A 22,514-nucleotide genomic window follows, 5' to 3' on the forward strand; every position below is an offset into this window, starting at 1 on the left:
TACATGTTGTATTTCTAATTGTAAAATCCAAACAAGGGAGTCCTTGTTGTTACCGATTCCATGTTTCTTTGACTACAAGTGGTCTTATACGATATGTCTGTGATTTCCCTTTATCTCTATTCCTTAGGATTTGAAAAGTATTGCTACTGACATCTTAGGAAAGACCCTTCTAGTTAACTGGCCACATTTATTTGAAGTTAAAGTCCTGGTAGTTGCGGACGCCCAGATGAGGTCAGTATAAATACCCAGCCTTCTTATTTTTATTTATTTAATTTTCATTTTCTTTAAGTTTTTTTAAAATTAATTTTTCAAATTCATTTGACTATTTTGCAATGTCTATAATTTCTTCAGTTCTTCCGCTGACCATTCTTAACTCTGTTTACTATTTTTCTGTAAAAATACATTGCCTCTGTTACAATTATTTTTGAAAATAATATAGAATTTAGTAAAATAACTTTATTATTAAGCTGGTGTTTAGAACATAAATTAACATGGAAAAATACCTTAGGAATGAGAACCCAGGTTTGAATTTTCCCCAAAACACCTGAAGAAGGTTGGAGGGTATATCAGCCGAAACGTGTTAACAACAAACAATCCTGGGCTCATCCTGATTCCAAAAGAACGTATAATATGTCTCTGTGGAGCAAATCTAGTCTGAGATACAGGAGTCCCAGACGAACAGACAGAATTTCGCTTTTATTAATATAGATGTGTAAAGATGAAGAGTTGAGAGAAGGCAGAATTGTTTTGTGTAGCAGACACGTAATAGTATTTATTTTGGTTCCTTGCATCCTGGTTTCACGTCCCACCAAAATCCATTTTGCCTTTCGTCCTTTCATATTGATGAAATAAGTACCAGTTATGTACCATGGTCAATGATTATTACTAGTCCCCTCTCCCTTAAAATTATCAGGCCTGTGCTTAAAAAAAAAAAAAAGGACAATTCTTTATATATGTACGTAGGCGCAGGAGTGGCTGTGTGGTAAGTAGCTTGCTAACCAACCACATGGTTCCGGGTTCAGTCCCACTGCGTGGCATCTTGGGCAAGTGTCTTCTGCTATAGCCCCGGCCGACCAAAGCTTGTGAGTGGATTTGGTAGACGGAAACTGAAAGAAGCCGTTTGTATATATGTATATGTGTGTGTCTGTGTTTGTCCCCCTCGCATTGCTTGACAACCAATGCTGGTGTGTTTATGTCCCCGTCACTTAGCGGTTCGGCAAAAAGAGACCGATAGAATAAGTACTGGGCTTCCAAAGAATAAGTCCCTGGGTCGATTTGCTCGACTAAAGGCGGTGCTCCAGCATGGCCACAGTCAAATGACTGAAACAAGTAAAAGAGTAAAGAGTATAAATTAAACTCAGATTGCTTTGTATTCTGGAGATTGAAGAATTAAAAATTTGTATTCCATCTTTTGAACGGTGGCTCTCATGTTTGTTGTATTTTGTTTTTTAATTCTAGCTATTATTTGTCCAACCACTTTGATGGCACCATCAGGTGTGAGAAATTGGATGAACTTCACCACAAACTTTGGCAACGGGAAGTCAACGCCATTACGGAGAAGTAAGGTTTACTTTGATTTGTCGAGAGTGGACATGAGAATTATTTAACTCTTTAGCATTCGGGTTTCTCTGTCAAAATGTAACGCTTCTTTATCCGTATTATCTTGAATTCATCATATATTGCAGCTTTTAGATTTCAATAATGTGATTGTCTACTTGTAGAATGACATTGTATGATAGGTGTGAGAGGTTGGATCTGGTTTGTTTGAAAATAAAGCAGGTAAAATATTTGGGCTGGATATGGCTGGCTTAAATGCTGAAGAGATAAATTTAATTTATTTATTTTTCACTGTATTTCCTTATCAGTCCCTTGCTGTTTTGGCTTGAGTTGAAGAGTCTGTCTTGCGAGACTTTGCTGTGATGTCCCAAACTCTGCAGGAACGGCACACAGCCATAAAAAAAAACATGCCAAAACTAAGACAGATGCCTGGTGCAGCTCCTGTCAAACTATCCAGCCCATGCCAGCATGGAAAGCTGATGTTAAATGATGGTGATGTCTGTAGTACAAGAGCTGTGAGCTTTCAATATGGTTAGCCTGTTGCTGGAAAGGCCCACAAGAGAGATTCTTCAAGCTGAACCAACTGGGAAGGGACCCAAGGAGAGACTAAGTACAAGATGGTTGGAGAAGGTCCATAGTTTCAGTTGGTCATGCTTGAGAATCCAGCCAGAAAGCATAATGACAGTTGCTTCTGATAGGCCCCTTATGGAAGAGGTGCCTGAGGACTCTAATCCCTCTAAATATGACCTTCTGAGGCACATGGCTCAGTAGTTAGGGTGTCGAGCTTACGATCGTGAGGTTGTGAATTCGAATCCCGGACCGGGCTGCATGTTGTGTTCTTGAGCAAGACACTTTATTTCACGTTGCTACAGTTCACTCAGCTGTAGAAATGAGTTGTGACGTCACAGGTGCCAAGCTGTATCGGCCCCTTTGCCTTTCCCTTGGATAACACTGGTGGCATGGAGAGGGGCGGCTGGTCTGCATGGGTGACTGCTGGTCTTCCATAAAACAACCTTGCCCGGACTTGTGCCTGGGAGGGTAACTTTCTAGGTGCAATCCCATGGTCAGTCATGACCGAAGAGGGTCTCAGAGGAACAGTAGGCAGCAAAAGTGGAAGGATGGATATTCTTTACTTTCCCCCTTTTCGTGTATGTTTTCCAAGCATCCATTTTAAATTGAGAACAAAATTTGTTGAGTGAGATTTTTTTTTTACGGCTGGATTCTCTCCCTGTTGCCAAACCTCGCCTGTTTCCAAACATCGAATTTCCTTTCTCCCTGGCTTGCAAGCGGAGGAGACAATTCGTTTGATGAGGGCACTTGTTTAAAACTTTAACCTGATGTCAAGACAAGCTTCTTTCAGTTTCCGTCTACCAAATCCACTCAGAAGGCTTTAGTCAGCCTGTGGCTATAGTAGAAGACACTTGCCCAAGGTGCCACGCAGTGGGACTGAACCTGCAAAACCTGAAACCACTTGCTTGGACAATAAATTTCTTAAACCCTCAGCCATGCTCCCCCCCCCTTCGTGTAATGTAAGAGTTTTCTCTTTTCTTTCCCTCACTCCCTTCCTCTTCTGCCTCACCTTGCTCCTTTCTCTGTCGTGTTCTTCCCTCACCCCACCCCTTCTCATCTTTCCTTCTCCCTTTCCTTTTACCCCTATTATGTCCCCTCTTACATTTGTCCTTCCGTCTCTCCCCTTCACTATCCTCCCACCTCAACATCTTGCCATTAGTTTCTCTCCTCCTCCCCTGACTACACCTCTCATACCCCACCCCCTTAATTTTCTTCTCCCTCATCCCTCCCACCAACATCTTAATCCTCATTCTTAATCATTATCCTCTTGTTTCTTTTATAGATATCATTCTACGCGAGGGATTGAGATTGGTCCAACCTCTGTGTTAATCCGAGCAAGCCCAGTCACTGGACGGAAGTAAGTATACACGCACACACACCACACACACCTTGGAAGCACTCTGTCGGTTACGACGACAAGGGTTCCGGTTGATCCGAATCAACGGAACAGCCTGCTCGTGAAATTAACGTGTAAGTGGCTGAGCCCTCCACAGACACGTGTACCCTTAACGTAGTTCTCGGGGATATTCAGCGTGACACAGAGAGTGACAAAGCCAGCCCTTTGAAATACAGGTACAACAGAAACAGGAAGTAAGAGTGAGAGAAAGTTGTGGTGAAAGAGTACAGCAGGGATCACCACCATCCCCTGCCGGAGCCTCGTGGAGCTTTTAGGTGTTTTCGCTCAATAAACACTCACAACGCCCGGTCTGGGAATCGAAACCGCGATCCTACGACTGCGAGTCTGCTGCCCTAACCACTGGGCCATTGCGCCTCCATACACACACACCTGTCATGAATGCTAAAGCAACTAGCATTCCCCTCGCCTTTACATCCACCACCACCATAATATGAAAGTTTCCCCACCACCACCACAATATGAAAGTCCCCACCACCACCACCTTGTTGGCTCAGCCTATCAATGTTTTTGAGAGCAAACAGAAGACAACCAACCAGCTCAGCTAGACATAGATGCTAACCTTCAGTTGCCTGTTGTCTTCTTTGTTTTTGATTTTCTTGTTCCATCCAACAGGACAAAATAAGTTGACCCTCTCTCTACCCCTAAACAACTGACGTCTCTTTTTCTCACATGTATTTTCAAGACCCTGCTCCTTTCAAATGATTTCATCTCTTCTCCACTCCTGTTTTTCTTAAACTTACCAGATATGTTGCTGGACCTGCTGGCAAAATCACTCTCCAGAAGCAGTTCTCAGAAAAAACTATGCCTTATGCCTTACAAGCCACTGTCAGGGTAAGTAGATGACATTGATCTCCTTCTCTTCTCTCCCATCCTCCTCTATAACAGTGTTAGCAAGTTGGACTCGGCTGTGTCATCCTGGGAGACGTTGTTGTTTCTAACCTTAATCCTGCAGGCTTATTTCACTTTGATCTTCCTGAAGATAGCAGTTTTTTTTTTCATGTGTATGTTAATGTCTATGCGTTTTTTTTCTTTTAAAATTAAGGATTTGGGTTACATCAATCTAGAATTTCCTTCAAATTCTTATCATTTTTCTTTTGTCTGTATTGTAGGACATCATTTCTGAAGAACCAGAGTATTCTGATGAAAAGACCATTGACGAGGTGTTTACAGTTGATACTTCAGTTTTCATGTTAAGTGGAACTTATTATGGCTTCCATGGAAAAGTAAGTAATTAGTCAAACTTTTTTAAGAATATTTTCATTGGTGCAGATGGAGGCAGTGTGGTTAAGAAGCTTGCTTTGCAGCTAATTTGGGCTTTGGGATCAGTCCCACTGTGTGGTACTTTGGCCAAGGGTCTTCTATTATAGCTCTGGGTTAACGCTAACCCTAACCCAAAGCCTTCTGAGTGAATTTAGTATATGGGGAAACTGTGGGAAAACCTGTTATGTGTGTGTGTTCCTCTCCCCACCACTTGACAACTGCTATTGGTTTGTTTATGTCCCTTTTAGTTAGTAGTTTGGCAAAGGAGATCCTTTTGAGGGTCATGATGAATCTCTTAAGGGGACGAAAGCACTCAATAGCTTTTATTCAAATCCTGACTACCTTCTTTTATTAATATATATCATCATCATCATTTAACATCCATTTTCCATGCTGGCATGGGTTGGACAGTTTGACCAGAGCTGGCAAACTGCATCAGGCTCCAGTCTGATTTGGCTTGGTTTTTCTATGGCTGGATGCCCTTCCTAATGCCAACCACTTTATAGTGTGTGCTGAGTGATTTTATGTGGCACCAGCATGAGTGTTTTTTACATGGCTCTGGCCCAGGACCCTTACAGGCCAATCCTTTTTTTACCAAGGGGAGTAACCTTAACACTTCTGCTGTGGAGTACAAGACTTCTTGAGTACAGCAAGGCGCTAGGTAGTCAGTCCGTCCTTTGTTGTGTATATATGTTTAGGCTTTCACTTCATACACGTCAGCTCAATTTGATTCATTCTCAGTCGAAAGACACCTGTTGTTATTTTCTTGTTGTTTGTATTTGTAATTCTGTACCATGTTCTCCATTTTTTTGTCTTTGTTGCCGTACACATTTGCTAGCTTTCTTACAAAAAGGTCTAATGCTCTTAGCTTAGACTTTTTGTGGGGGCAACCAGATTGCACTGTCTCAAGTGTAACTGCCCGAAACAGTTATGACTTCTGGTACTTGACTGAGGAAAGGCGGCCACGAATGGCCCGTCTTGTTTTGCCTGTCCTACTATTTGCTGTTTCTCCTATCCGACTTTGTATCGTCTATCTGTCCGATTGTTTTATTGTTTTCTATTGCATTTTTGTTTCATATATATATATATATATATAATCATTGTTTAACGTCCGCTTTCCATGCTGGCATGGGTTGGACGATTTGACTGAGGGCTGGCGAACCAGATGGCTGCACCAGGCTTCAATCTTGATCTGGCAGAGTTTCTACAGCTGGATACCCTTCCTAACGCCAATCACTTCGAGAGTGTAGTGGGTGCTTTTACATGCCACCAGCATGAGGGCCAGTCAGGCTGTACTGGCAACGGCCATGCACAAATGGTGTATTTTTTTTTACATGCCACCAGCATGAGGGCCAGTCAGTCAGTATTTTTTTTTACGTGCCACCTGCACAGGAGCCAGTCCAGCGGCACTGGCAACGACCTCACTCGAATGTTTTTTCACGTGCCACCGTCAAGGGATCCGACGTGAACTCATAGGAGTATGTGTATATACACTGGTGCAAAGAGTTTGTCTTGTGACCAGCGTTTCACATCACCCTGGTCTTCTGCTGAATGTGTATCGATAAAGAGCAAGGAACAGGCTTTTGTGGCTGGAGGAGATTCATGACTTCTGTTGCACTTTATGAGAGAATTGTAATGTGGTGGTGATGGGGTGAGCGAATAGAAGAGAGTGTGTGGGGACAGAAGATCATGAATGGTGGGGGTGTATAAAGCGGTTGTAAGGGTCTGGTTGGGAGAGGGAGAGAGAATTGTGAGGAGTCTCTGAATCCCTGTTTTAATTATTGTTGTAGTTGTTGTTGTTATTGTCTGCCATCCCTTATTGTTTCAGGTTTCAGAAGTCAACAAGGACCAATGTACTGTGTCTGTTTCTATCCCTGTCCCCTATGAACCCAACTTGGATAACATCATCCATAACCAACAGGTGATAACTTTACGTTTTTATTTATTTTTCTCTCTTGGCCATTTTGTACACCAAACAATACTCTCTCCCTCACCTTTTCTTTTCCTTTCACACTCTCTCTCTTATCCTCTCTCCTCTTTCTCTCAATCAAATGATCTAGAAATAGAACTTCAAAAACAAACACTCGTTAATCATTATTCATCAATCATTATGTAAGAAATTTCCATTAAATTATTCACCAGCACCACCATCACCTCCTCATTTGATGTCCAATTATTTTTCCCTTTGCTGGCATCGTTCAGTCTGTTTCAGCCCCTTATTTCCCCATTTGTTGCACCCTGCTCCCTTGTCAAACAGCAGACAACACACTCTGTCAGCATCGGTCCAAGTCATTCGTTTGCTTTCTTCGTTTGGCCTGGATTTTACAAATGGTTCGTTTTCCTATTGCTAATTACTTCACAACACAGATTAAAACGGAAGATGACGCATCCGCTCATGCCATTCACCCTGGAGAGTTCCATCAATCAGTTTTTATTCTTAAGACGAATTGCTTCTGGTATGGCTTGCAAAGTGATTGCAGAATCGTTAGCATGCCGGGTAAAATGCTTTCCAGTATTTCGTCTGCAGTTACGTTCTGAGTTCAAATTCCGCCGAGGTCGACTTTGCCTTTCATCCTTTCGGGGTCGATAAATAAAAGTACCAGTTTCGCACTGGGGTCGATGTCATCGACTTGTCTGTCCCCTCTGTGTTTAGCCCCTTGTGGGTAGTAAAGGAATAGGTATTTTGTCTGCTGTTACGTTCTGAGTTCAAATTCCGCCGAGGTCGACTTTGCCTTTCATCCTTTCAGGGTTGATTAAATAAGTACCAGTTACGTACTGGGGTCGACTTGATCTGTTTGTCTGTCCTTGTTTGTCCCCTCTGTGATTAGCCCCTTGTGGGTAGTAAAGAAATAGGTATTTCGTCTGCCATTACGTTCTGAGTTCAAATTCCGCCGAGGTCGACTTTGCCTTTCATCCTTTCGGGGTCGATTAAATAAGTACCAGTTACGTACTGGGGTTGATGTCATCGACTTGTCTGTCCCCTCTGTGTTTAGCCCCTTGTGGGTAGTAAAAAAAAAATAGGTATGGCTTGCAAACTTTACAATATTCTGCCAGTTCTGGCCTTTCTTTCTCTCTTTATTAATTATCCTTTCCTCGTTGACAGTTGTACGAGAAGCGGTATTATTCAGCCAGCGACGCAGCCATGCGTTTGGGCATCAGTAACTATTTCCTGTCCCACATCACCGAATCGGTGTTCGTTGTGCGCAACTCTCGCAACGGATCAAACGAGCAGAAAGTCAACATTGGCCTCGGTTTGAAAGTGCATCGGAGAAGTGAAGCGCCAGGTTACACCAAATTTATGTTCGACACCTGGCATTATTCCGAGAAGACATTGGACTGTGTTCACCAATATTTGCAGAGGTAAGTACAGGTTACTCTTTTACTTGTTTCAGTCATTTGACTGTGGCCATGCTGGAGCACCGCCTTTAATCGAGCAACTCGACCCCGGAACTTATTCTTTTGTAAGCCCAGTACTTATTCTATCGGTCTCTTTTGCCGAACCACTAAGTGACGGGGACGTAAACACACCAGCATTGGTTGTCAAGCAATGCTAAGCGGACAAACACAGACACACACACACATATATATATATATACATATATACGATGGGCTTCTTTCAGTTTCCGTCTCCCAAATCCACTCACAAGGCTTTGGTTGGCCCGAGGCTATAGTAGAAGACACTTACCCAAGGTGCCACGCAGTGGGACTGAACCCGGAACCATGTGGTTGGTTAGCAAGCAACTTACCACACAGCCACTCCTGCGCCTATGTTGTTTTTTTTTGGGGCTTGCTTATCATTTATCCCCATAAAATAAACTTTTGTGTTGTGAAGTCTGATTAATGCAAAGGGCATTCTACCAAACCCCTTTTTCCAATTCACCTGTTTAGCAAAATCTCATCAAGGTAACCTCTTACATTACTACGGTGTTGTGAGGATGCCCCCATCCTGCTGGAAATAAAACTCTGCATTTTCAAAGTCCTCTTCTGATGAAGAGCCATGCTTGGTGTGTCATCTTCCATCTTAAACTTCCTCTGTGTGTATCAACCTAATATATTCACTACATACATCCTTTTGTTTTTACTTTTATTTTCAATTTACCTATGTATATATATATATATATCATCATCATCATCGTTTAACGTCCGTTTTCCACGCTAGCACGGGTTGGACGGTTCGACCGGGGTCTGGGAAGCCAGGGGCTGCACCAAGCTCCAGTCTGATCTGGCAGTGTTTCTACACCTGGATGCCCTTCCTAACGCCAACCACTCCGCGAGTGTAGTGGGTGCTTTTTACGTACCACCTGCACAGGTGCCAGAGGGGTCTGGCATCGGCCACGATCGGTTGGTGCTTTTTATGTGCCACCGGCACAGAAGCCAGTCGAGGCGGTGCTGGCATTGGCCACGTTCGGATGGTGCTTTTTATGTGCCACCGGCACAGAAGCCAGTATATATATATATATATATCATCATCATCGTTTAACGTCTGCTTTCCAAGCTAGCATGGGTTGGATGATTTGACTGAGGTCTGCCGAACCAGATGGCTGCACCAGACTCCAATCTGATATATATATATATATTTACCTGTATTTACATACATTATTTATGTAGATGTTTGTGTGTGTTATCATCATCGTTTAACATCTGCTTTCCATGCTGGCATGGCTGGGTCGGTTTGACAGGAGCCAGCCAGGCAGAAGCCTGCACCAGACCTCTGTGTCTGTTTTGGCAGGGTTTCTACAGCTGGATGCCCTTCCTAACACCAACTACCTAGCAGAGCAACAAAGATTGGCATATTTTATGTGCACATTTTATGACATAGAATGACATATCTAATATGCATACGCACACACACATATACTCATATCCATCCTGACATCTTCCCAACAGGTTTCCAGAACTCTTTGAAATCATTTCAACTCAGGGACATTCATATCATGATGCTTTGCCGGAAAACAAAGTCTTCAGCAACCTCAGGTAAGGACTTCCACATTATTCCCATCTCTCTGTGTCTGTGTTTCTCAACAAAGTCAATGTCACTTTCGGTTTTGTTTTTGTTCTTAATACAAACATAATTACTTTAACCCTTTAGTGTTCAGATTATTCTGTCAAATGTGATGTTCGTTTATTTAAAATGGATTGAATTAATCCTGCATTATCTTGTAGTTTAGAGATTTCAGTGATGTGATTTTTTAGTTTTAGAATGACATGGTAGGGCTGGGGTGAGAGGTGAGATCTGGTCAGTTTCAATATAAAACAGGTTAAATATTTTGGCCAGATATGGCCGGTTTGAATGCTAAAGGGTTAAGAGGGAAATCTCTTTCAATGAATTCTCAGTTGTCTGAAAATGAAATGTTGAGGGATGAGGGGCTGGTTGATTACATCGACCCCAGTGTTTCACTGTACTTAGTTTATTGACCCTGAAGGGATGAAAAGTAATGTTGACTTCGGTGGAATTTGAACTCAGAACGTAAAGATGGACAAAATGCTGACAATTAACTGGGTGCCACTCACTAAATCTGTGGCTGGTGCAAAGTCCCAGCTAGGTCAAGGGTGACATGGTAGTGGAACCAGGAGGTGGACAGCACCAAAAAGCAAAGAGACAAGCTTGGAAAGACTGGAAAAAAGGTAGAAGCAGAGAATTATATCAGGGAGCCAAAAGGGCAGCTGGGCGTCAGGTAGAAAAGGAGTAGCTGAAGGTAAGAGATTTGCGTATGTCCTACGACATGAGGATCAGAAGTGTGAGGGGTTGAGGATTGCAAAGCAGTGTGTCAGAGAGAATAGAGATGTGGTAGGTGAGAAATGTGTGTGTGAATGGATAATGGTATGCTTGTACTTAGTGACTCAGAGAAGAAAGTTGCATGGAAGTGTCACTTGTGAAAGGTTACTAAATGTGGAGAATGAATGGGAAAAGGAGTCTCTTTCAAATATCGAACCAATTGAGGGACCATCTGTCAGTGTGGAGGGAGCAGTATCTCTCTCTATATAAACGGCAGTTTGTCTGTCTGTGTGTCTGTCAGGTTGTACCCTCACCCTGACCACGGCTTTCAACCGATTCTGATGAAACTTGACACACACATAGCCCAATGTCATAATTCAAAACTGACGCAGCGAAAACTTTGAAAAGTTCCCCCAGTTCTGAAAAAATCGATAAATTCGACATGGGGTCGAGAATCTAAGCTTTTTATATGCAACACATTTTCTGTCTCGGGAACACAACTCGACCTTTTTATCGCCCAAAGGGACAGCTAGGAACATCGTATACACAGAAGTATTCGAGTGAAGAGAAGACATTGCAACCTACACATGCGCCTTCGTTCCCTAGAGGGAAAGGACTAGATTGGGATTAGTCGTTGCCTACTAGGGGCTCTTACATACCCAGGAAACGCCGGGCTATGCTGCTAGTAATAGATAAGGCAAATGAGGATATGAAGACTAGGAAAGCCCTTGGGCCATTGGGTATCACTGCTGAGATGATTAGAATATCTGCTGGCATGGGATACAGCCTAGTCACTCGTATAGTTAATCAGGTTATTCAGGAAGGCATCATCCCGAAAGACTGGTGTGGTTGTGTTATAGTCAGCTGCTACAAGGGTAAAGGTGATGCCTTAGAAACAACTACAGAGATATGAAACTGCTGAACCAAGTGATGAAAGTTAGAGAGAGAGAGTTCTAATCTCAACTGATTAGGGATAGAATTAAACTAGATGAGATGCAGTTTGGTTTTGTTCCTGGAAGAAGTACCACAGATGCTATCTTCATAGTGAGACGGTTACAAGGAAAATATTCAGCCAAAAGTAAACCATTATACTTAGCCTTCGTTGACCTGGAAACTTTTGACTGGGTCCCCTGCTCTCTTATCTGGTGGTCTCTAAGGAAGCTAGGAGTAGAGGAGTGGCTTGTTAGAGCCGTGCCAGCCATGTACAGTGATGCTGTCAGTAAGGTCAGGGTCGGTCTTGAATACAGTGATGAATTTAGCATGCAAGTTGGGGTTCATCAGGGCTCAGTTCTTAGTCCACTCTGATCTTTCGTAGTTCTTCAGGCCATCAGAAACATTAAATATTGTTAGAATAACAGTCAAAAATAAACAAAAAATATGAAATGAGAATTTACAAAAAAAAAAAAAAAGTTCCAGGCTTTATTTTTTTAATCTTGTTTCAGCCACTGGACTACGGCCATGCTGGGGCACCACCTTTGACTAAAAAAATTGCTAGAGAACGTGATATAACTTTTGGTGTTTGTCTTGTTTTAGGTACACTCTTCAGAACGTGATAGATTTTATAAAGACTTTACCATGCCGTAATATTAAACTTCTGAAAAGTGGTTCTATGGTGCTCAATGAAGGGGTTGTCGAAGCCATTGCAAATGTAGTGAGAAAGTTGCCGGTGAGGATTCAACCCTTTTTTTTTTTCTATTTCTCTCTCTCTTTCTCTTTTACTTGTTTCAGTCATTTGACTGTGGCCATGCTGGAGCACCGCCTTTAGTCGAGCAACTCAACCCCGGGACTTATTCTTTGTAAGCCCAGTACTTATTCTATCGGTCTCTTTTTGCCGAACCGCTAAGTGACGTAAACATACCAGCATCGGTTGTCAAGCAACGCTAGGGGGACAAACACACACACATATATATACATATATACGACGGGCTTCTTTCAGTTTCCGTCTACCAAATCCACTCACAAGGCTTTGGTCGGCCCGAGGCTATAGCAGAAGACACTTGCTTGAGATGCCACGCAGTGGGACTGAACCCGGAACCATGTGGTTGGTTAGCAAGCTACTTACCACACAGCCACTCCTGCGCCTATGCTGTTTTGTTGTTGTTAGTTTATTTTTTTTTCTTTTCTTCCCATTACCCATTCATCATCATTACCATCCATTTTTTTAAGATGTGTTCATCTAACTCATCATCATCATCGTTTAACGTCCGTTCTCCATGCTAGCATGGGTTGGACGGTATATCATCTATCTGATATATCCCTGTCATCAATAGATACACACACATTTATATACACAAACACACATATATACCCCCTTTCTATTCTACACACACACACACATATAGGCGTGAGTGTTTGTCCGCTCCCCATTGCTCGACAGCCGTTGTTGGTATATTTACGTCCTCATAACTTAGCACTTTGGCAGAAGAGACTGATAGAATAAGTACCAGGCTTACAAAGAATAAGTCCAGGGGTTGATTTCTTCAATTAAAAGGCAATGCTCCAGCATGGCCTCAGTCAAATGACTGAAACAAATAAAAGAATATGTATATACACACCCACACACACAAATATGAACCCCTTTTTATTCCACATACCCACATGCATATACATACACACACATGTTGGCGTTAGGAAGGGCATCCAGCTGTAGAAACATTGCCAGATAAGACTGGAGCCTGGTGCAGCCTTCTGGCTTCCCAGATCTCCGGTCGAACCGTCCAACCCATGCTAGCATGGAGAACGGACGTTAAACGATGATGATGATGATGACACGCATCATGTATATTTATATACACGCACATATATATCATCATCCAGTGTTTTAAATCCAAGTTTTGTCCCCATTAATAGCAGTGGCTGGATCTACCTCAGTGTCAATAGCAACTGCCCTCACACCATCTCGACATCTTGCCCAGTTTTGGGTGTCTTCCCTTCTCAAGCTAACCCTCCCAATCGCCTCCTCCACCTTCCACATATTCCTTGGTCTACCTTGCTTTTGCTGTCCATTCACCTCAAACCAGTGCTTTTCAAACTTTTTGCTGAAGCGGAACCCCAAGGAAACATTCCACTGGCTCCGGGAACCCCTGTGCAATAATTTAATTGTCTTATGCACACATATCTGCACAGGAGAATTAAAAATTACTGCCGATTTTAGCAGATTTGTAACTTCTTGCGGAACCCCTGGACTGTACAGGCGGAACCCTGGTTGAAAACCACTGCCTCAAACTCTAGCACCCTCCTCAGAACCTGCTCCTCATCCCATGCCCATACTACCTCACTCCATCCACCCTTCCCAGCTGTTCCACCGATTCCTCCAACCCCAGCATCCCCATCAAGTCCTCAGCCCTTATCAAACAGCTTCACCCCACACATTTCTCTCTCAGTCCTTCCCAAAATTGCCATCCATATCTCTCCCTCCCTCAGACACCATGTCTCACTCCCACACAGCATTGCAGCTCTCACGCAACCCCTGCAGACCCTTCCTTTCATCTCTAATCAGAACCTTTTAATTCCACATATATACATACATACACATATGTATATACACACCCATACATATAAATATATACCCTTCTTTATTCCAGGACATCAACAAAAATGTGAAGACTGTTTCACAAACAGTGAAACCAGACAATTTATTTAAGGTAATTTACATTATATTTCATTAATTTTTTAAATTTTTATCTCCATGGTTACCTTAGGAGGACAAGTCTTGTCCAGAGCAGCTTCTTACCATTTGTCAGTACCATTCTTCTGGTCTTTGAGACTGACTTCCTCCATTTCTACACTTTGCTTTCTCTATCTTGATTGTCGTCATTGCCTTTGTCTTAACATCTGCTTTTCCATGCTAGCATGGGTCGGACGGAATTGGTTGAGGTGAATTTTCGGATCTTTACCTCTTGACCGACAGATTTAAAAAATGATTTTTTGTAACTAAACACTTTCAAACTTCAGACATTGGTAGAATGTGTCATATAAAACATCTTTTACTCTTAGTGTTTTTGAGAAAAACTTATATTTTACAAAGTTATTTCACATTAAAGTTCCCGTATTTCGGTAATTTCAACCAATCAATGACGTGTATTCAATGCTGTTGTTTGTCAACAACAACTATCAATGGTGTATTTTTTTGTTTGTCACTGTTATTTATGACATTGTTTGTGCATTTGTACTGGTTTAAGGGTTTTAGGGTCAGGGTCGTAAATAACAGTGACAAACGAAATATACACCACCGGAAGTTGTTGTTGACAAACAACAGCAGTAATTTTATTCAGCTGAATACACGTCATTGATTGGTTGAAATTACCGAAATATGAGAACTTTAACCCCACTCAAAATTTCTTGTGTTGTAAGTTACTTGGATGACCCTACAAGTGCTGGTGCCATGTAAAAAGCATCCATCCCACACTGCAAAGTGGTTGGCATTTGGAAGGGTATCCAGCCATAGAAACCATGGCAAAACTGACCTCACCTGTGCCAGTGCCACGTAAAAATCACTCACTCCACTTTGCAGAGTGGTTGGTGTTAGGAAGGGCATCCAGCCATAAAGACCCTGCCAAAACAGACACAGTACCCTTGGGTTAGTTTGCTACCTGGCCGGCTCATGTCATTTCATTGTTGAAAAAAAGCTTATACAATCCATTTTCAGAATATAACTTAAAAATTATCCTCCCTTGTTAAGTCTGTATAGTTGTGAGACCTGAGTTTGTCACTTAGGTGGGTGCTGGGTATAACAACTACTTAAAGGGGTGGGCGGACTACAAAACAAAAGGTTAAGAACCAATGTTTTAAACTCTGCTTTAATGAAAAATAATTCTTCATTGCAGCCCATCGCATCAGTGAGCAATGTTATACCTGATTCCAACGTGGAGTACAAGTTGTTTGACCGTATTATAAACATCCGCAAAGGACTAGGGACTCTGCCATTTGGCTTGAGGGGGACGGTGGTTGGTGTCCATCCAGGGGACAAGCCATTCTCAACCATCTACGACATCCTGTTTGATGAAGAATTCTCACAGGCTGTTGAAGTGGGGTAAGTCTTTTGTTTCTTCTTCTTTTCATGTCAGAAAGGGGCAGCTGTGGCTGTGAGCCGAAGGCATTCGCTTCCCAACCACATGGTTTTGGGTTCAGTCCCACTGCACGGCACCTTGGGAAAGTGTCTTTTACTATGGTCCCTGGGATAACCAAAGCCTTGTGACTGCATTTGGTGGATGGAAACTGTGTGGAAGTCCGTGTATGTGTGTGTGTGTAATAATAATAATAATAATAATAAATGCAAAATTCTGTCTGTCTGTCTGGGACCCCTGTATCTTAGTCTACATTTGCTCTACACAGACATATTATACCTATTTTGGAATCAGGATGATCCCAGGATTGAAAGATCTGCCCTTCATTTGGTCCTTGAACATCCAACATTGGGATCAGGTCTGGATGAGAATTTGTTATAAGAAAACAGTTGAAAATTCAAATTTTAAAAGAATTCCAAAAATTTGTGAACTTTCAAGATTTTTATTTAAACTGAGTGTAAAGTAATACCATTATTGGTAGGGGACCAATAAAGGCTCTCTTTAGTTTTGGGCCACAGGTCCGCGTAACCCCCTGCAGGAGCTAACCACACGGAGTGCAGCTTTTTAAGCTTGCAGATATATGTGTGTGTGTGTGTGTGTGTAATAATAATAATAATAATAATAAATGCAAAATTCTGTCTGTCTGTCTGGGACCCCTGTATCTTAGTCTACATTTGCTCTACACAGACATATTATACCTATTTTGGAATCAGGATGATCCCAGGATTGAAAGATCTGCCCTTCATTTGGTCCTTGAACATCCAACATTGGGATCAGGTCTGGATGAGAATTTGTTATAAGAAAACAGTTGAAAATTCAAATTTTAAAAGAATTCCAAAAATTTGTGAACTTTCAAGATTTTTATTTAAACTGAGTGTAAAGTAATACCATTATTGGTAGGGGACCAATAAAGGCTCTCTTTAGTTTTGGGCCACAGGTCCGCGTAACCCCCTGCAGGAGCTAACCACACGGAGTGCAGCTTTTTAAGCTTGCAGATATATGTGTGTGTGTGTGTGTGTATATATATATATATATATATATATATGTGTGTGTGTGTGTATATATATGTGTGTGTGTGTGTGTATATATATGTGTGTGTGTGTGTGTGTATATATATGTGTGTGTGTGTGTATATATGTGTGTGTGTGTGTGTGTATATATGTGTGTGTGTGTGTGTATATATATGTGTGTGTGTGTGTGTATATATATGTATGTGTGTGTGTGTATATATATGTATGTGTATATATGTATATATATGTATGTGTATAATTATTTATTTATTTATTATTATTATTCTTTTGCAGCAATGTCCCAAACTGTGGCTATCATCTGACCATCCATGATATGATGAACTTGTCGCATGGGAAACATCAAAACCAACCTACAACGACCAGCCCATTCCCAGCACGTACCTCCCAGTATGCCAACCAGAACCAGTCCGCAAGGCCCACATACTCTGGGAATCAGACCCAACGGAAAGTCACGGTCAACAACCAGAATAACTCCAGAGTACGTAGTTGTTGTTGTTGTTGTTGGCTTCTATTGTTTTTTCCTTTTTTTTTGGTTTCTGTTCAGTTCTTTTATCTTTTGCTTCAGTCATTGGACTGTGGCCACACTGGGGCACCACTTTGAAAAGGTTTCAGTCAAACGAATCGACCCCCAATACTCATGTTTTTTGGGTTTTTTTTCAATCTTTTTCAAGTCTGGTACTTTTCTGTTGGTGACCTTTTGTTGAATTGCTTTTTGTTGACTGTTCTTTGAGCCACTGCTTCACTACAGTTTTCACTTCCTCGTCACTGGAATAATGTTTGCCTCTCAAACCCTCTTTTGTGGCGCCGAAGAGATGATAGTCTGAAGGCGCTAAATTATTCCAGTGACGAGGAAGTGAAAACTGTAGTGAAGAAGTGGCTCAAAGAACAATCAACAGAATTTTATGGGGCAGGGATACATGCTCTCATTCGAAGGTGGAACATTGCTATTGAGAGGAATGGTGACTATGTTGAGAAATAGGGATATGATCCACAGAGGACCAGCTTCATTTTGATTGCATTACTTTTTGACTCACCCTCATAGAAAGATCTTAGTAAAAATCCCATTCTGAGTTGGTGATGTAAAAATACCAGAAAGAGAAGAGAGACACTTACCCCCTTTGTGTTTGTTTGTGGAAGGTGGCTGGTCACCCTTTATAATATCCTGCATCTAGAAAGGTCTGTTTTGTGACTTGGTCCTCATTTCGTTGTATAATCTTGACTTCCAGCTGGAGCACCGCTTTTAGTCGAGCAAATCAGCCCCAGGACTTATTCTTTGTAAGCCCAGTACTTATTCTATCGGTCTCTTTTGCCAAACCGCTGAGTTATAGGGACGTAAACACACCAGCATCGAATGTCAAGTGATGTTGGGGGGTACAAACATATTCACAGACATACATATATACATATGACGGGCTTCTTTCAGTTTCCATCTACCAAATCCACTCACAAGGCTTTGGTCGGCCCGAGGCTATAGTAGAAGACACTTGTCCAAGGTGCCACACAATGGGACTGAACCCGGAACATTGTGGTTGGTAAGCAAGCTACTTACCACACAGCCACTCCTATGCCTAGGAGAATAATAACAATATCTTGTCACAGCCTGGCAACCCTTCAGTATTGGTAGACAACACCATTCACCCACAAAATCTTCCCTCGTGACAAAGAAGAGAAAGAGGCTGAGCTGAAAAAAGTGGGTAAATGGTATCATCTCCTCACACTGTCACTCTATAGACCAATATCTTTACTGCCCTTGTCATTTTTCATATTGAAATTGTGTACAAGTGTTATTTATATGCAAGTCATCATCATCATCATCATTATTGTCTTATCATTTTTATCATCGTCGTCATCATTGTTGTTGTTATTGCTATCATCATTTTTACATCTTGTTTGTCCATTCTGTCTCGTGGCCAGTGTTGGATGACGATTCCTCTCCAACACAGCATCCTCACATTTGTTCTTCCTTTGTCATCTCTCGTGCAAGGTTTAGCTTCCTGGAAACCATCATCATCACTCACCCCCACATCTTGATCGTCGTCTTTCATTCTGTCCTTCCCTACAGCACTTCTCCACCCATCTGTCATCATTCATATGCATCACACAGCCATTCCAACCTCGCCATTCCTTCCTGCACACCACCACCACCACCATCATCGATTCCTTTCATACTCGGATTTTCCTCTCAGCTTGTCTATGCTTTGCCTTTTGTGCACATTGACATCACACATCCAGTGGATCACGCTCACCTCATTCTTCCCCGACCATCACACATCCTCTGCATTCAGAACCCATGTCTCACTACCATGCAGCATCACAGTTCATACCCAAAGCATCGTACAATCTACCATTCGCTTAGAGAGAAAAGCTCATTAGCAGAGATCATCATCATCATCATCATCGTTTAACGTCCGTTTTCCGCGCTAGCACGGGTTGGATGGTAAAAATTTATTAGCACGAGTAGGGTTCGAACCCACGCGGACAGATGTCCATTGGAACTTAAGTCCAACGCCTTAACCACTCGGCCATCGTGCTGAACACAAGGGGAATGCTTACAGCACTTAGGTTTCCTAAGCGGTCACCCATCTAAGTACAAACTAGGCTCGATGTTGCTTAACTTCGGTGATCGGACGAGAACCGGTGCTTTCAGCGTGATATGGCCGTAAAAGAAAACTTCATCGACAGAGGCAACAATTTCCTGAATTCTCTTCATCCTATTCTAATTCTGGCCACAACACTTTCAGTACACTTGCCCCACTCCCCACTTCTCGTTAGGTCCCCTAGGTAACAGAATCCATTACCAACTACTTCTACACAGCCTATTAAATATTGCAAGGAACTTGCTTTATTGGTGTTCTAAGGGCTCACTGTTCCTGCACACCTGTCACAGGTAAAGATTCTATTCACTGTCGTCAGCCTGTCTTTGTTTTCCCTACACCTTGTATACCCCTCGGCACTGCATCGAGCACACCAGGTGGAATTCTTGGCAACCCCCTGTCTGCGTATTGGGGGGCACAGCTGATATGGCAATTTCAAAAACATGTCTCTCTCATCTGGATATCGGTTAAAACTACCAAGATAAATGCCATGTTTTAAATGAACTTACATTATTCATTTGATGAGCGTCAGCTATTGGAAGGGGGAAGAAAATTTCTGATAGATATGCATATAGACACACACACATATATGTATATAAGTACATAATCATCATCATCGTTTAACGTCTGCTTTCCATGCTGGCATGGGTTGGACGATTTGACAGAGGACTGGCAAACCAGATGGCTGCACCAGGCTCCAATCTAATCTGGTAGAGTTTCTACAGCTGAATGCCCTTCCTAACGCCAACCACTCCGAGAGTGTAGTGGGTGCTTTTATGTACCACCGGCACAAGAGCCAGTCAGGCGGTACTGGCAACGGCCACGCTCAAATGGTGTTTTTTACGTGCCACCTACACAGGAGCCAGTCCTTGGGTAGATTTTGTACCTGGCCGGCTCTTGTCAACCATCTTACCCATGCATGCATGGAAGATGGGTGTTAAAAGATGATGATGAAGTGTGAAAACCATTTCTGTGCAGTTCTTTCAGTAAAATCACTTTCTCTGTACATGGCTTTAGCAACTCTGGAACTTTGGCTGAAAGCAAAGAGAAGCAGGTGTTGAAAATGCTTCCTGGTTTTTTTTTGTTTTTGCTTTTTTTCCTACTTGGCCTTCCATGATCATACACCTGGAAAGAAGTAAAATTTATTCAAATTTTCAAAAATGCTGAACAAAATTTGTAATGGAAGAATAGAACCACTAAAATTAAAAGCATAAAAAAAAAACACTACGAGAAAAATACTTTTTGTGTTAATTCGAATAACATTAGAAAGAACTGAAAGAATTTATCTGACAACACCATAGATTGATAGGTCTACAGGTAGATAGATAGATAGATAGATAAGAAGGCAGGTAGATAAATAAACGGGGCTATAGATATAGATAGGTCTATAGATAGATTAGTCTACAGATAGATAGGTCTATCGATAGACAGACAGGGCTGTAGATATAGATGGCGGCGAGCTGGCAGAATCGTTAGCACACCGGACAAAATTCTTAACGGTATTTCATCTGCTGTTACGTTCTGAGTTCAAATTCCGCCGAGGTCGACTTTGCCTTTCATCCTTTCGGGGTCGATAAATTAAGTACCAGTTACGCACTGGGGCCGATGTAATCGACTTAATCCGTTTGTCTGTCCTTGTTTGTCCTCTCTTTGTTTAGCCCCTTGTGGGCAGTAAAGAAATAAGGGCTGTAGATATAGATAGGTAGATAGATAGGTGTATAGAGGGCTAGGTCTATACAGATAGGAATGCATGCAGACCATGGTGTATGTGCTGTACATAAATGTTGGTTATAATGCCAAGTTATAAATGCTTTGTTCATGGTGGGACACATTAAAGAAAAGTGAAAAAAGAAATCCAAGTGGATGGTGGAGCATGGGACATGAAAAGGCTGATAAAAGCTGATTTTATTGCTTGCTGGTCGAGGGCTGCTGACTGAGGGCACCACATTAGCCGAGGGGTTTCTGAGGATCGTTTGATGGTAACAACATAAATGCAGAGCAGATATCATTTCCTCGGGGTTTTGGTAACCTGTTCTTGTATGGTTTCTTTCCCTCAGCATACTCCACAAACAACCACAACACCAACAACAACAACAACACCAGCTGATCAGCACCACCCCCATCAGCAAGGTGACACATTTCATCCAAACTCATTCTATGACGGCGCCAGTCCTCAGTTTGTCACACCCAAGATGTTTAGTCGAAAACAAGCCAACCCTAAACTGACTGACGACAAAGCTTCAGCTAAGGTCAGTTGTCCGTTTGTTGTCTCTCTCTCTCTCTCTCTCTTGCTTTTGTTTCTGTAAATTCAAATTTACACATCGTATCGTGCAGGGGTTCGCTGTGGGTTCACCAACAACGCTTTGTGAATGATATTGGTTGACAGAAACTGAAAAAATCACATGAGTTTTTGAGAGTTGCCCTTCGTCTTTCTATGTGCATGTTTTGTATGCATTTCCTCTCCTTTGAGTGTGTGTGTTTCCCTTTGTTGCGATGTGTGAGTTGTACTGATTGCAAATGATGTCGTTTGTTTGCAGTCTTCTGCGAAAGAATGTCTGGCTCTCCTCGACGCGTCTTGAACAAACACGTTGCGCAATGATTTGTTGACAAACAGCGGCTCCGTTGTTCTTCCAAAACGGTGCCACTTGTCTGCAGTTCTTCACACAAAAAACATGTCTGCTGTGATTCTGTTGTGGGCCCTTTGGTTGTTCGACAGAGCAGGCAGGGGTGTGGGGAGGGTTGAGGAATTGTCATTGCCTCACCTAGGAACAGGTGAAGAGCATCTGGTTAGGAAATTCTGGCTCAATGTAGTGTTTCTTGGGCCATGCAAGCATGGACAAGTAGATGAAGGCACACTGATGATGATGGTGGTGGTGGTGGATCTGGTGGTGTTGCTAGTTGCTGTTGTAGATGGTGGTGGTGGTGATAATATTAAGGTGAGTGTTGTGATGGCGATGATGATGATGATGTAGCTTATGATGTTATTGCTTTGTTGATTGTGATGATGATGATGATAGCCATGTCTGTAGTGCTATCAATGTTGGCAATGGTCATATATATAGTGTGTGTGTGTGTGTATATATATATATATATATATATAAATAAATATAGGGTGTGTGTATATATAATTATATATATATATATAGTGTGTGTATATATAATATATATATATAGTGTACGTATGTATATAGCGTGTATGTATATAGCATGTATGTATATATAATATATATATATAGTGTACGTATGTATATAGCATGTATATATATATATATATATATATAGTGTGTGTGTGTGTGTATATAT

The 22,514-nt window shown here is 42.0% G+C and overlaps 1 protein-coding gene, 1 non-coding gene and 1 pseudogene across 8 annotated transcripts in view; 1 reads left to right on the forward strand and 2 right to left on the reverse strand.

The window, feature by feature from the left end:
• LOC115224725 (5'-3' exoribonuclease 1) overlaps nucleotides 1–22,514 on the forward strand; it is an 88,798-nt gene that overhangs the window by 36,542 nt on the left and 29,742 nt on the right. For 5 of the 7 annotated variants that reach the window (XM_036513754.1, XM_036513756.1, XM_036513751.1 and 2 more), the window contains exons 20-32: nucleotides 128–231; nucleotides 1,459–1,560; nucleotides 3,410–3,484; nucleotides 4,288–4,375; nucleotides 4,654–4,767; nucleotides 6,633–6,725; nucleotides 7,908–8,164; nucleotides 9,692–9,778; nucleotides 12,054–12,186; nucleotides 14,105–14,164; nucleotides 15,347–15,552; nucleotides 16,891–17,095; nucleotides 21,269–21,460. In XM_036513754.1, the coding sequence (XP_036369647.1) occupies nucleotides 128–231; nucleotides 1,459–1,560; nucleotides 3,410–3,484; nucleotides 4,288–4,375; nucleotides 4,654–4,767; nucleotides 6,633–6,725; nucleotides 7,908–8,164; nucleotides 9,692–9,778; nucleotides 12,054–12,186; nucleotides 14,105–14,164; nucleotides 15,347–15,552; nucleotides 16,891–17,095; nucleotides 21,269–21,460 (1,716 nt within the window). Of the gene's footprint in view, nucleotides 1–127; nucleotides 232–1,458; nucleotides 1,561–3,409; nucleotides 3,485–4,284; nucleotides 4,376–4,653; nucleotides 4,768–6,632; nucleotides 6,726–7,907; nucleotides 8,165–9,691; nucleotides 9,779–12,053; nucleotides 12,187–14,104; nucleotides 14,165–15,346; nucleotides 15,553–16,890; nucleotides 17,096–21,268; nucleotides 21,461–22,514 lie in introns of all 7 variants that reach the window. The other 2 variants (XM_036513752.1, XM_036513753.1) reach the window with 2 other exon arrangements.
• On the reverse strand, nucleotides 19,067–19,149 carry Trnal-uaa. The gene has a single exon. It is a non-coding gene; the product is annotated as a tRNA-Leu (tRNA).
• Nucleotides 19,164–19,282, reverse strand: LOC115224936 (annotated as a pseudogene).

Source organism: Octopus sinensis, linkage group LG26 (genome assembly GCF_006345805.1).
Source record: "Octopus sinensis linkage group LG26, ASM634580v1, whole genome shotgun sequence".
Lineage (NCBI taxonomy): Eukaryota > Metazoa > Mollusca > Cephalopoda > Octopoda > Octopodidae > Octopus > Octopus sinensis.